This window comes from Eremothecium sinecaudum, chromosome II, assembly GCF_001548555.1.
Source record: "Eremothecium sinecaudum strain ATCC 58844 chromosome II, complete sequence".
Taxonomy (NCBI): Eukaryota; Fungi; Ascomycota; class Saccharomycetes; order Saccharomycetales; family Saccharomycetaceae; genus Eremothecium; species Eremothecium sinecaudum.
Genome location: NC_030893.1, coordinates 2,027,974 through 2,041,726, shown reverse-complemented (window position 1 = coordinate 2,041,726; position 13,753 = coordinate 2,027,974). Strand labels below are relative to the sequence as shown.

The 13,753-nt window shown below is 40.2% G+C and overlaps 7 protein-coding genes across 7 annotated transcripts; 5 read left to right on the top strand and 2 right to left on the bottom strand.

Moving 5' to 3' along the window:
• Positions 1–60: 60 nt before the first annotated feature.
• Positions 61–2,364, top strand: KEX2 (kexin KEX2; the record flags this gene model as incomplete). Its single annotated transcript, XM_018130960.1, has 1 exon — positions 61–2,364. The coding sequence occupies one exon, from the start codon at positions 61–63 to the stop codon at positions 2,362–2,364; it is 2,304 nt and encodes a 767-aa protein (XP_017986449.1).
• Positions 2,365–2,816: 452 nt separating this feature from the next.
• On the top strand, positions 2,817–5,618 carry SIN4 (Sin4p; the record flags this gene model as incomplete). Its single annotated transcript, XM_018130959.1, has 1 exon — positions 2,817–5,618. One exon carries the CDS (start codon positions 2,817–2,819, stop codon positions 5,616–5,618), a length of 2,802 nt encoding a protein of 933 aa, XP_017986448.1.
• Positions 5,619–5,922: 304 nt separating this feature from the next.
• On the top strand, positions 5,923–7,131 carry AW171_hschr21282 (uncharacterized protein; the record flags this gene model as incomplete). The annotated part of the gene is made up of 1 exon (XM_018130958.1): positions 5,923–7,131. The coding sequence occupies one exon, from the start codon at positions 5,923–5,925 to the stop codon at positions 7,129–7,131; it is 1,209 nt and encodes a 402-aa protein (XP_017986447.1).
• A 559-nt stretch (positions 7,132–7,690) lies between these two features.
• Positions 7,691–10,183, top strand: BNI4 (Bni4p; the record flags this gene model as incomplete). Its single annotated transcript, XM_018130957.1, has 1 exon — positions 7,691–10,183. One exon carries the CDS (start codon positions 7,691–7,693, stop codon positions 10,181–10,183), a length of 2,493 nt encoding a protein of 830 aa, XP_017986446.1.
• Positions 10,184–10,420: 237 nt separating this feature from the next.
• On the top strand, positions 10,421–11,275 carry CSL4 (exosome non-catalytic core subunit CSL4; the record flags this gene model as incomplete). The annotated part of the gene is made up of 1 exon (XM_018130956.1): positions 10,421–11,275. One exon carries the CDS (start codon positions 10,421–10,423, stop codon positions 11,273–11,275), a length of 855 nt encoding a protein of 284 aa, XP_017986445.1.
• A 610-nt stretch (positions 11,276–11,885) lies between these two features.
• On the bottom strand, positions 11,886–12,875 carry ELA1 (elongin A; the record flags this gene model as incomplete). Its single annotated transcript, XM_018130955.1, has 1 exon — positions 11,886–12,875. One exon carries the CDS (start codon positions 12,873–12,875, stop codon positions 11,886–11,888), a length of 990 nt encoding a protein of 329 aa, XP_017986444.1.
• Positions 12,876–13,239: 364 nt separating this feature from the next.
• AW171_hschr21278 (HBR546Wp) lies at positions 13,240–13,353 on the bottom strand (the record flags this gene model as incomplete). Its single annotated transcript, XM_018130954.1, has 1 exon — positions 13,240–13,353. One exon carries the CDS (start codon positions 13,351–13,353, stop codon positions 13,240–13,242), a length of 114 nt encoding a protein of 37 aa, XP_017986443.1.
• Between the last annotated feature and the right edge of the window lie 400 nt (positions 13,354–13,753).

Below are 13,753 nucleotides of genomic sequence, written 5' to 3'. Positions count from 1 at the left end.
TCTTCAGAGCCATAAGGAGTTGGTACTATAGGATCGTTACCTGCACTTCCAATCCTCAACATGAAGGCTGTAGGTGTATTTTTTGTGGGTTTATCTATATTGCAATATGCGTATGGGCAGATAGTACCAGCAAAAGACTATGTCAAGAGGAAATACTTTGCAGTTGAATCAAGGAATAATGTTTCTGCTATATTGATGGAGCATCCAAACTGGACCTTTGAGCATAATGCTCGCGGACTTGATAACCATTATGTTTTCTCAGTAGGCTTGGGTGATGCAAATAAAAGGTCAAATGTACAAGATGAATTGGACGAGAGTGTGCTTTCATATCACGATTTGATCCCGGAGAGGCTTTACAAGAGGATGCCAGTACCAGGCCAGGTGGACGCTTCTGTTGAGGCCTTTAGGGTGGACATTAAGCAAAAGTTGTCAATTGAAGATCCAACATTCAACAGGCAGTGGCATCTTATGAATACCTTATACCCTGGATTTGACTTAAATGTTACTGGACTTTGGCTTAATAATATTACAGGTAAAGGTGTTGTGGTTGCTGTGGTCGACGATGGCTTGGATTTTGAAGGCGATGATTTAAAGGATAACTTTTGCGCGGAAGGCTCTTGGGACTTCAATGACAATACAGCTCTACCCAAGCCGCAGCTTAGGGATGATACCCATGGCACACGTTGCGCAGCGGAGGTTGCTGCTGCTAGAAACAACGTTTGTGGCGTGGGGGTTGCATATAATTCTAAAGTATCTGGAATCCGAATTTTGTCAGATGATGTTACTGTGGAGCAGGAGGCTGCTTCTTTGGTATATGGACTAGGTGTCAATGATATATATTCATGCTCTTGGGGCCCGGTTGATAATGGTGCAGAAATGCAGGGTCCCAGTCCTATGGTTCAAAAAGCCTTGATAAAAGGCGTTAGTGAGGGTCGCGATAAGAAAGGCGCTTTGTATGTTTTTGCAAGTGGTAATGGTGGTATGAACGGTGACAATTGTAACTATGACGGCTTTACAAATTCTATTTACTCGATTACTGTTAGTGCTATAGACCATATGGGTGCTCACCCGCCCTATGCTGAAAGCTGTTCAGCGGTTTTAGTGGTCGCGTACTCCTCGGGAAATGGAGAATTTATCCATTCTACTGGTGTTCATAACACATGCAGTGATACTCATAGTGGTACATCCGCAGCTGCACCTTTAGCTGCAGGTGTTTACGCTTTAGTTCTTGAGGCAAATCCAAACTTAACATGGAGAGATGTACAATATTTAACAATTCTCTCGTCGTTGGAAGTAGATGAAAAAGACAGTGGTTGGCAAGACGGAGCGTTGGGTAAAAGGTACTCACACAAGTACGGATATGGTAGAATGGATGCATATCGTATTGTGGAGGCCGCAAAGACCTGGGAAAACGTGAACCCACAATCATGGTTTTATTGTCCCACAGTGAAGGTGAAGAAAAATACTAAATCTACGGAAAACTCCCTCGAATCTTCTTTCACTGTCACAGAACAAGACTTGATCGATGCAAACTTCAAACGTGTTGAACACGTTACAGTTACAGTAAATATTAATGCCGACGTGCGTGGACATACAACTGTGGATTTGATTTCACCAGGTGGCACAGTATCAAACCTTGGCGTTGTAAGAAGAAGGGACATGCATTCAGAAGGTTTTAAAGACTGGACTTTTATGTCCGTTGCGCATTGGGGTGAATCTGGCAAAGGCGAATGGAAACTTGTCGTCAAAACTGCTTCTAACGCAAACCTGGTGGAACTCATCGACTGGAGGCTCAAACTTTTTGGTGAATCAATTGACGCTTCTAAAGCAGTTCCCTTTGAATTTGGTAACGATGACGAAAGCCACATCACTCACCAACGTCCATCCCCAAGTCATTCATCTAGCTCATCTGAAAGTTCATCTGAAAGTCCGTCTGGAAGTTCACTGTCTGGAGCGAATATGCTGCCAACGACAGGCCACGCGAAAACCTATTACTTCACAATCTTTATGATAGGTGCAATGGTACTAATATTTTACTTTATATTCTTTTCGAAAACAAGGCGGGTGAGAAGGTCAAGAGCAGAGACTTTTGAATTCGATATAATTGACACTGACTCAGAGTACGATTCTTCTGTCGACCAAAGCATGGACAATACTGCTCGGATCTTGACCGACAATGATTTCAATGACTTTACTTTCGCTCTTTCGGATGAAGAACAACAAGCTAATGCAGAAAACCCATTCCTAAGCGAAGAAGATCCTGAGTCTAAACATCATGCCAAAAGTTCAGATCCATTGTTGAAGGACACTGTTGAAGCAATCGAAGACCCAGTCTCGACTACTGACTCAAATACAAGACAATAGACCCTATAAACAATTTTACGTTTCCGTACAACGGTTGGCGGTGTATCAAAGCAATAAACAACACAGACCCTAACTTAATCATATAAAATGCCTCAATGTATATTTTACTAGTGCTTCAAACTTCAAACTGTGAATCGCATTTGATCATGCGACTTTTACGTAAAACCTTCCGATGTAGGTATAGTGAATAATTTCCCATTTAGTAAGTTTCAACCACAATTAGTCTACTATATGAACTCAATTGAGGCATCAATCAATAAATAGTAATCTTTAGAGTCTAAATATACATCCTTTCATTACCCTTATCGATAATTTATATTATGTACCTTATTCCGTTTGTAGTTTTTTCAAGACATCCATTTTATCGACTTAAAAGAAATATAGATTTGTATTACAATGGAACATGATCCGTGTTAAACCGATAAAAATACTGCTATTTATTCAGGTTGATAATGAATACTAGTGGATGTGTTTCCTGTTCTAAGTTAGGTTTGATAGCTTATGGTGATTCTAGTAGCACAAACAGTAATTTATGTATTACTTTCTTAGAAACGGTTAACGGAATCAACTGGAGGTTCCATCCTCCAAAACAATACAGTATTCATAATCAGTTGCATGAAGAACAGAACTCTAATAGCAATAAAAAGGGAGTTAACCTATTTTATGATTTAAGGTCGGTTCATTGGAACAACTGGTCTTTGTTAAATGGTGAACTGCTGGCTGTTTGTGATGATTTAGGAAACATGACCATGCTGACTGCGGGTCAAACTCGTGATGGGAATGGGACATACCATAAGATGACGGTATTATTTCAAGATAACGTATATAAGATTCACAATCAAATTATACCTCTTGATACGGTATCAAAGAAAGAGGGTAGTTTAAAGGTTGATCGGAAGCACACGAAAAAAGAGTATGGCTCCACTATCCTTGACTTTCAGTGGATTGGCAACCAGAAGCCTGAAATTGCCCAGATAAAGGCTCAACGAGACCCTATGACTAATACATTTGAGAGTCAGATGCAGCAATGCCCACCTTCGGGAGTTTTCCACCCCGCCTCAGTAAAAAATGCTTGTATTGCAATCAGAAGAAACGGACACACCGATTTATGGTATCAATTCTCTAATACGCTAGACTACAAGAAAATATCTCTGCAACTTACCAAAAACAAGGAATCCGAGTGGCTGCGGCATGCTAGGATTGCCCATATGGATGTGGAGCAATCCTTTTTGGTTGGCATGTATTCTAACATCTCCAAATGCTTCTCATATTATGAATTGCAGGTGGATTGGAATCTAAGCCATAAGGATCCAAGCATGGTACTTGATCCTAAGCTGAATTTAAAGCATATATTTCGAGCTAACCCTGATACTATGGGCCCTAATGGTGAGCTCCTAAAGCTGGAAAACTTTCATATTATTTCAAAGAAGGCTCTACAAGGATCGAGACCTGAGATTCTCATTTCGTACAATATCCTGGGTACTACTAAGACCCTTGTAAGAAGGTTTGAGATGATAAAGACAACCCCAAACATGGTATTTCTTTCTTCTTTTGGAGTGAATATAAGCAATGCTAACGGTAGCTCGAAATTAAGTCGTTATACATTGAAGCATGTACAAGACTTAGTGTTTGAACATAAAGTATTAGACATACAGCCGCATGCACTGGATTCTTTGGTTGCCTTTAGGTTGCAAAATGGAGAAATGCACTTTTACAACAGGTATACTTGGAAACTTGAAGAGGACTCAGAGGCTAGTTCAGTTCCGTATACTAAAGATTCTATTTTCTCTATTTTTGCCACAGGTTTTGTATTCCCTAATATACCCCCAATAGATGCTGTCGAGTGGTGCATCAATTCGCCCTCATCTGGTGGAGTAATAGTCAAACTGAAGCAAAACAAGGGACCTCAATTTCTCACGCTGAAGACTAAGGTAACAGAAGACCCATCAAAAGATACTATACATGCAACTGCATTTGCATTTGAGTTCTTCCGTTTTAATAACCGTCTTCATAGTGGCGAGGACTTGGTAATTGCCATAAAAACTCACATTCTCAAGTTGCAGCAAATCGATGCAAACCGTGCGGTTGATTTTATTTTTATCATTATATCTACCATTTTAAAACTATATGGTATTCAGTTTGAAGGGCCCAAGGAAGTTCTCGATAAGCTACTGCAATCTAAAGCCATCCAAAAGTTACTGCTTCTTCAGATGGAGTTAGGCTCCCATTTGCAGAATAGAACAGTTTTCAGTATGGCATATGCTGCGATGAAGCTGAGAAGCATAAAGTTAGCCATGAATGGGGTTGCGAGGAACGTACATGCAATGATTCAGCACACTGCTTTAGTCAACTCTCTTCCAAATGGTAAAGGTTTCCAGTTTGCATTCTCTAAACAGGATCTGATATACTCTCTAATACCATCCATCAATTGGTTTGTTACGTTTGTAACTTTTCTCACTCAGCAGCTCATACTGCTGGTGAATAATCCCGCTGATAAAACACATTCCCTAGTTATAGGGATATTCTCTTCCATCACTACAAGGCAGTTGATGTTGAAATTGGTAATGGAATTGAAAAATCTAATTGGACTCATTACGAAATTCCCAGAAACTAACTACACCATTCTAAATGAATCGTCCAATTTCTTAAGGAAAGCGCTTGGAGACAGCCCAGTAAATCTAGAAAAGTTTGAAACGTTCTTAACTGATGTCAACAGCAAGTTCGCTTCTTTAGCCGACCAGGATGTAACCGCAAATACCAAAAGAGAACCCTATTTCCTGGTGAAGGCAGACATTCCCCCAGATATTGCCCACATGAAAGAATTCCTACTATCATATGCTAGCACTGCAATGTTATCATACATAAACCTTGCTGAGGTCTTTTTTGCGTCTACTGGTACATTACGTATTTTCGATTCCGAAAGATTTAATCCTAAAATATCCGGTCTTCTGCAGCCTCTATCTGCAGGCTTGGTAGTCGATGATGAAGCTCTACCCAACTCTGTGAAAGAATCCAGAGCTTTTTCGCCCCTCGATTACGATGATATATCAAGCGAATGGGTTGATATGAGTACTATACCTTGCATCAAAAGATGCACAAGGTGCGGATGCATCACACGTGCTGGGAATGTGGTTGATACCAAGCATACTGTTCTAGAAACTGCCATTGTCACTAAGAGATGGACAGCCCTTTATTCAAGATATTGCCAGTGTACTGGTCTTCTTTACGAACTTGAACTCGACACGAGCGACTGAATTGTTTTCTCGATTCTATTGTATCTCAGTACAGTGGCTGCAAATGTTGATAGTAACACACATTTAGTGTTTCGTGAGCAAGAATAGAATCGGATGCCCCCCTAAACCCGAGAATAGCTCTATCTGAATTATCAGTCTAAATAATAAGACTCTCTTAAATAAACAATTTTACTTTTACCTTTTGTGCCTAATTGTTTCATAAATTACATTAACATTTTCAGTAAAGATAATATTAAGACAAAATTGCTTACTGGGGCAACCCATTAGACTTCTCAAAAAAGCGGTCAAGGTTATCGATTCAAATATGGCAGCAAGTCCAAATGTTGATATCTATACTGCGTTCGAGAAATCGCAGGTACCTTTCATCCCTGTAGATCTAAGGTCTTTAAATGATTCAATAGGTGACACTGTTGATGTGGTAAGCGCAGATAAGGAATATTACGAGCCTGCACCGTCGTTGAAACGACTTCATACCAACAATTCGGTTGCATCAAAAACATATTCAGTTTATTCCGCTGAAGGATCTGTTGCTTTTACCAAGATCTCTTCCAGGGATACTTGGGATTCCACTGTGGTGGATACGGTTCGCTACAAAATTACCGCAAGCTTTAGTTCTAGAGAAATTATGCTCCTGAGGACGTCTTGGGCGTTTCTGCAGGACGATGAGATCTCGGATTATAAGATCTTATCATTTGTTAATCGAATTAACGATGATATGAGCTCTAGTGCTATACCTACGGCAAGTACCGGTAATAATATGCTTCGATCGTCCTTTCGCTCGCGTCCCACCGTCCACAGCACCGTGAGCTACAGCAGTTCCTCGGCGGGGTCCTCTACAACCCAGGTGCCTGCTTTTCCTACAATCATAGAAAACAGTAACAATTCTAACATTGTGGCCGCTTCGCTGTTTTGCGCGCAGTTTTATGCTTGCTTGCTGGACATGAGTCCGGGTTTAGAGAAAATCTACCCCTCTATCAAGCACCAGGCAGTATCATTTGCTGCTGTGGTGACTATTGCAATATCGCACCTAGAACACCTCAGTGTAATGAATAGTTACCTGTGCGATCTAGGCAAAAGACACTCCAGAATACTAGGCATTGAGCCCCCAGATTTTGAATTGATGGGGAATGCCTTCATAAAAACCATTAAGAACAGATTTGGTATCCATTGCACCATCGAGCTTACCGAAGTTTGGACACGGTTGTATTCCTTCCTTGCAAATAGCATCCTACAGTTTGGAATTGACCCTGTTGTAACAGCTCGCTCTGAAGCACAATCGCAAGAAGAAGAATTCAGCGTCAAGTCGGATACTGCTTTCTCAAACTACAGTCCTGAGTTCTTCGTGTTTAACAGCAAATCGGCTACAAAAGAAAACCTCACTCTAACTCCCCAGGATACAAGTGAGCCGGCATATTCAGAAGATACTGGAAGCGTAGTTGTCACGTCAACCCATAATTATAGAAGAAGGCTTCGTAGAAAGAAGAAAGGAGACAAGGATTGTATCATTATGTAGTGTGTCGCCTATGCTTAAAACATCTTGCTGGCTCAATTAGCTTTGTATTATTCAAGAACGACAGTATTAACGGGTTACACCATGGACAAGAATCCACCCCACTGAGAGCTAAACCATATAAGGCAATCCTAAGCTAGCCTAAATGCGTTATATGGTCTAGCTTATAAGGGTTCTCATTTACGATATTTAGACACTCTATATATCAACTAAAGACAATAACTCCATGTGACATGCCAATGTGATGCCTTGGCATTTACTGACTACCAAAGATATAGATTTTTTTTTTTCGCGTTAGTTTAACAAAGCTATTTTATCCCTGTTACTAAATAGAAGACCCCCAGTGAGCCTCTAGAATAACAGCTCTGTTAACAACTAAGGTAGATTCGGGTGGATTAACAGTCCTTTAAAGAAGTGTTAACTCAGTGTTTTATTTTTGGCTGTATTTTATTAAACAATCTGTGATATAGTGGGCTATCTTATACTAAACGACCATCCTGGTACTAATTGAACTGAAAGAAGTCAAACAAGTGGGTATATCTGTAGTATCACTTTATGAACAATGAGTTCATTTTACAATGGTACTGATAAAGGCGCAGAAGGTGATCCGCGTTCTTCGATTTGGGTTGAAGACGCACAAACGTCAGAGACAAGGAAGACTACAACGCTAAAAGGAGACTCTTCAGGCACTGAATGTGATCTGTTTGAGGATGATGATAATACTGATACATTTAATGGTGGTGGGGTTGAACTAGTTTGGGATGAAGAAGTTACAGAGCGCTGCTCAAATTTAGAAGATGATTCTGAACATGCACTTGAGGTACAAACAGAGAAGCTACAAATGACTATGTCACCCTCATTAAGTGCACTCGCTGGCATTTTGAATGAAAAAACCAAGAAAGCTGAAGAGAAGATGAGGCGTGGCTCTATTGCTATTTTGGAAGAAAGTATTGCAGAAAATGACCTTACGGGCGAAAAATACATGCCGCACGGAAACACTTCAACAAGGAATATACGCCCTAAAGCTCATAATGCCAAATCGCCCAATTTAGTAAATATTGATGACGAAAATTTGTCTGATTTTAATCATAAGTTATCTTCTCTTGGAAAAGAGCAGATCAGTGTTATTGAGCCGGATTTTCTCAGTACGCCAATAGTGCAGCCCATGACACCAGAATTTCAGAAAACGTATAATAATTCAAGCGCGCAGGACTGGAGTGTAAATTCAGTCACATCACGCATGAAATCCTCTCATAGCGGTAGCAGTGATGAGAGGCCCAGGGCTAAGTCGCTGACGAGTACTGTTGAAACGGGAACCCCAGCTACTTCAAAGGACTCTGTGGATTCAATACAAGCTAACCTCGAAAGACTTAATGAGCAAGCTAAAAACAGTCAACGGAAAAGGCGGAGCGTTTTTTCTTTCTTGAGAAAAATAACGCCTAATGTGAACTCTACTGAGAATGTTACTTCAAGTAGGCGACAATTCTCTTTGCCAACATCAGTTACCTTTTCTGTGACGTCTCCGACAGATGAACCGTCGCGAGTATTTAACAGACAGGAAAGAAAGTCTACAACTGGCAGCAGCCTATTTAGCAGCTTCAGAAGGAGCCGCATTGAAAGTGATTCTTCTGTTTTCATATCAAATGAAGAGTTCTCGAAACCCTTGCCGCTACCCAAGCCTAGAGAACGTAATTCTGGAAAAAGTGCCGATAAGCCTACTAGAACAGATGGATCTAATAGCAAGATTACCAAAAGGTATTTTAACGAGAATACGAAATCTAGAGAAACCGAAAAAGGCGTTGTGGATGCTCCGAAACCAGCGGGACGTTTTAGTAATCGACCACCACCACCACCAATCGAAAAACTCTCTGCGGAAAACTTGCATCCCGAGGACGCATGGTTAAAGTTGCCAGGGAATGAAGGGCTATTCCCAAAATCACTTGACCCGCAAGAGGTTGATTCTATTGTTTCGATTGAACGTACTCGCTCTCAAAGGTCAGCTAGGAACTCTACTCATTCATATAGAAGATCCTTTACGGATATTTCAACTCATGCTCAAAGCGAGGGTATGTTCATTGCGGAAGCATCGGACGTTCTATTATCAACACCAGATTTGACTAAGTCACCTACTGGGAGTATTTTAAGAAACACAGGTACATTTGAACCTCCAGAACTCGACAAAGATAACCTTAACTTGGTTATCGATACAAATGGAGCTAGCCTAGGTACCGGATTAGAAAATGACAGTCATCCTGATGAAGATAATTCATTTAGTGTAATACAAGCAAAACTTAACGAGCTAACTGTTGATACTTACCAGGATGATGAAGGGTATTCAAGCAAGAATATATTAACAAATCCAGATTCTTTAGACTCGAAAGGTACGGATACAGAATTTATGGATGATATAATGGAGTTTGCCAACATAATTGACTTTGGGGATGACTTGCAATTGGATCTGGATCTTAATAACAACGACTATGAGTACAAAACTTTGAATCCGTGTAATGAATATGGAAGTGAGAAAGAAAAAACACCTGTAAATAATAGTCCTCAGTTCTATGAACCACGCCAGATTAGCATTGGAGGCGACCTATTTCAGGTTCCGTTAACCCCTGGAGCTTCCTACGACGAGTTTGAAAGTGATACCTATCCCGAAACCGATGTTGAAGGCGCAGATCTTTATGGAACCATGTCTTCCATGCAACCAATTGACCCATACCTCCCATCGGCCTCTAATACTAGCCGCCCATACTCGATGTCATTCAGAGGTCTAGGCGCTCGTCAATTTAATAGTTCTCACGATTTATCTATTTTTGCTAGCAGTGTGGACTTGACTACTACGGTGGGGAATAAAGACGAATGCGTTCGTTTTTCATCCAAGATTCTCTTACACGAGACATATTCCGAAGAAGAATATGACAGGCGACCAGATATAGCAACATGCAATCAATTAACGCCTCAACTTGGGCAACTTATTCGGGAAGAGTTAAACTGTATCAAGAGCGAAATGGAAGTTCATGAAGAATCGCGATGTTACACGCATTTCTTATAAAATATTTACAAAGGATAATATAAATTGTTCAAAACCTATTAGACACTAGTAATACTTATATAATAACCCTAGATCCTTATGCGACTAGTTTGTAATATCTACTTTTATTAATACTATGATATTGATCACGTGAGTATCTTCTACAAAATTTTTGGCGCGGGTACGTCGCAATCTTTTCATGATGAGGTGTGTTGAACAACTACATTGCAGTCTGCTAGTATAGGTAGCAGGGATAGCATGAAGTTCTTATCTAAGTTTCCAAAGGCAGTATATCCTGGCCAACTAATTTGCCCACTTTATCAAGGTGAGGATGGTGAAGGAAGTAATATGGTATACAAGTTCTCCCCAGGACCTGGTACAATGATACAGAAATATAAGGTTAAAGATGAGGATCTAGAAGTAATATCTGCTACTTTATTGGGACAGGTTATAGTCAAAGAGATTGAATCTAGTACGGAAGCAGACAAAGATGGTCCTTCAACTGGTGATCAAGAAAATGAAGTAAAGCAGTTGCAGATAAAACAATTCACTGTTTCGGTTTCTAATAACACTGATGATGATCTGCGAGAAGATCGTAAGAACTACCGCATTGACAATGATTTTGCAAATAACTTGCCAAAGGAAGGAGATGTTGTTTTATGTCGTGTAACAAGAATTAGACAACAAATGGCGAATGTTGAAATTCTAGCCGTAGAAGGCAAAACTTCCCCCATAGATTCAGGTGTTGGTAGTAAAGGAACAGGAGTACCCGTTCAGGGTGAGGGTATCGTTACATTTTCTGTTTCACAAGCGTCCTCCGATGTGGGTGATACTTTTCGGGGCATCATAAGGTCTCAAGACGTTAGAGCAACGGATCGTGACCGTGTTAAGATTATGGAATCATTTAGACCTGGTGATATTGTTAGAGCTGAAGTTCTATCTCTCGGTGATGGCAGTAATTATTACCTAACTACGGCTCGAAATGACCTTGGTGTAGTGTTTGCTAAGGCTAGTAGAGGCGCTGGTGGACTAATGTATGCACTTGATTGGCAAACAATGGTTGCTCCTTCTACCGGAGCTATAGAGCAGCGTAAATGTGCGAAACCATTTTGAAATGATCCGAACGAAAATTGAATATACGTGAAGTATATACTGAGGTTTACTTAAAGTGAATAATTTACCCGCTGGCAATATCTGTAAATAAGATAACTTATGTATAATAATGAACAAGTTTTGAAAGATAAAAAGCGTACATAGGTGCAAACCGGTCTTTTAAGAATCCCTCCTGAAGATTTATGGGATAATTGAGCGGAAGCATGGGTACTTGCCCTTAAAAAGTTTACGATTAAATCTTGCTTTTATAAAGTTGCTTCAGGGACTTAAAATATCGCATTTTTAATAAGTAGCCTGCATTATTTCAAAGGATATGCATTTAGGGTCTATACCATGACACTATATTATTACAATCTTTATCTCAGTATTTATGTTCAGGCAGCGCGATCAACAGCTGCTTCATAAATATACTGATATCTACCCAACGTTATTTTAATGAATGAAGAAAAAATCCAATAAGTTCCAGAATCAATGGTATACTTCTTCAATCATTATCTATCAATAATTTCAGTGCTATATGCTCCATAGCAAATTCTCCATCATGTAGCTAACCAATAGATAAGAGAGTTAGTTATTTTAACTTAACAGCGTTGAAGCTACAGAATTTTATTCAGCGTGGTCGATGAATATAGATTTTTGGCTTCTTAGATGGTGGAGGTGGTAACGTTCTTGGCATAAAAAGGTTAGAACGTTTCCTTGATGTGGGTGGATTCTCTGTAGTTTGCTGAGAATCATCTATGCCCTGTGGGGGAGAGTTAGCACGCTTTTGCTGAGGTACACCATGAGGAGACGTTCCTGAGATGATTTCTGTTGGTGATCCTTCATCACTACGTGCGGTACTTTGATTCCCTGATGCCGCCGAACCAGCGCTAAGCATGGTTGTGGGTGATGAAGGAGATTCTGGTGATACAGGTGATGCTGGAGATGCTGGTCGCACAACCTTACGTTGAGTAGGATCATAACCACCGCTTTTAAAGTGTTCTCGTCGTTTAAGATGCTCTCTGTATGACTTCAGGTACAGGTGGGAGCGTTGCGGGCGCGGACGTGAGCGAGCAGTCGCTCTTTCTGCATACAAAGGCTCTTCTAGCCATGTTATTAGACTCTTTTCCTTTTCCTCCTGCAATTGCCGTACCGACTCGCGCAATCGCTCTGCACTAAGTTCCTGTTTCTTATGCATCTCTCGCTGGTGCTGTTGGTAAAGAAGCCGAGACGGTAATCGGTACTTGAAAACAACGGGGTCCTTCTTCACGGCTTCATGAAAGTGGTTTTTAATCAAATCCCGATCCTCCAACAAGTCAGCTTCAATATCTTTAATGCAATTCAAGTAATATTCATAAACCTGGTTTTTGCGTTGAACGTACTGCGTGTGCACGTTTAACGGAAAGTCCTTCTTAAGTAGCTCATACCAAATTTCATCATCAGCCAAAATCAACATAGCATTGGTTTTTTCAAGCCTTATTAGTTGGTCAGCCTTTAGTCTTGCTAACACCGGCCTTATTAGCCTATATGGCATATGTGCGACGTCCTCAAGAAGAAGACGGTTTCTCATCAACGTTAGAACACAGTAATCCTGTAACGTCGGTAGCTCCCTCTTTTTCATTGCATTAAAATCAACAAGTGTAGAACACCTAATAAGTCTACTAAATAACGGAAAATGGTCTCTTCGTCTTCTAGATCTCCTTCGCTTGTTCTTCTATACCTCCGTTTAAGTATTCTTTGGTAATCCCCAGCTGTACATTCCAGCTATTTCTTTTTCACGGGATGAACAAGGGCCGTCACGGACGACGTCAGCGACAGGCTTTCAAAAAAAGGTAATATTAAATATATGTATTGGATGGGCAAAGGTATTTAGTTTTATTGATTAAAAACATAGAGAAATCGTCAACAGCTGTCTATATATGAAGCAAAGGCTGCGTTAAATTAAGAAATTTGTCCAGCAGATTCTAGTTGATTTTTTTTGTTGATCAAACAATAACACAGTGTGGAGTCCAGCCGAAGCCTTTCTTAATCCAGTTGTCAGCGTTTTCTGAGTTGTTCTTTTGAGAGGCGTTAGTAGTGGTAACAGTGGATGGTTGCATTGTCTTTTCTATGAGATTGAGTTGTTATTGTCTTGTGTTGTTCTTGTTTGTGATGTTTTAGGAGGATGAGAAGAGTTCTTTCAGAATTAGAGAACAAACCATCATTTATATAGTTTTATAAATGTTACAAGACTAATATTGGCAACACAAAGCTGTGATTGATCAGCGGCATTCATAAGCATTAATAGTGTTGCTGATACTGTATTGGGTTATATTACATGTTTCCAGATGGAACTTTTTTTCTGATCGGCAGCATGAGACGCTTGTAATTTTCCGAATCGAGTAATTACAAAGGTCAATGATATGCAAAAAGGACTATAGCAGGGTATTATTTCTGTCTCAGACAAGATATATTGAAAAATAAATGGTAATAAAGGTGTCCAGACATTTGTATTTTACC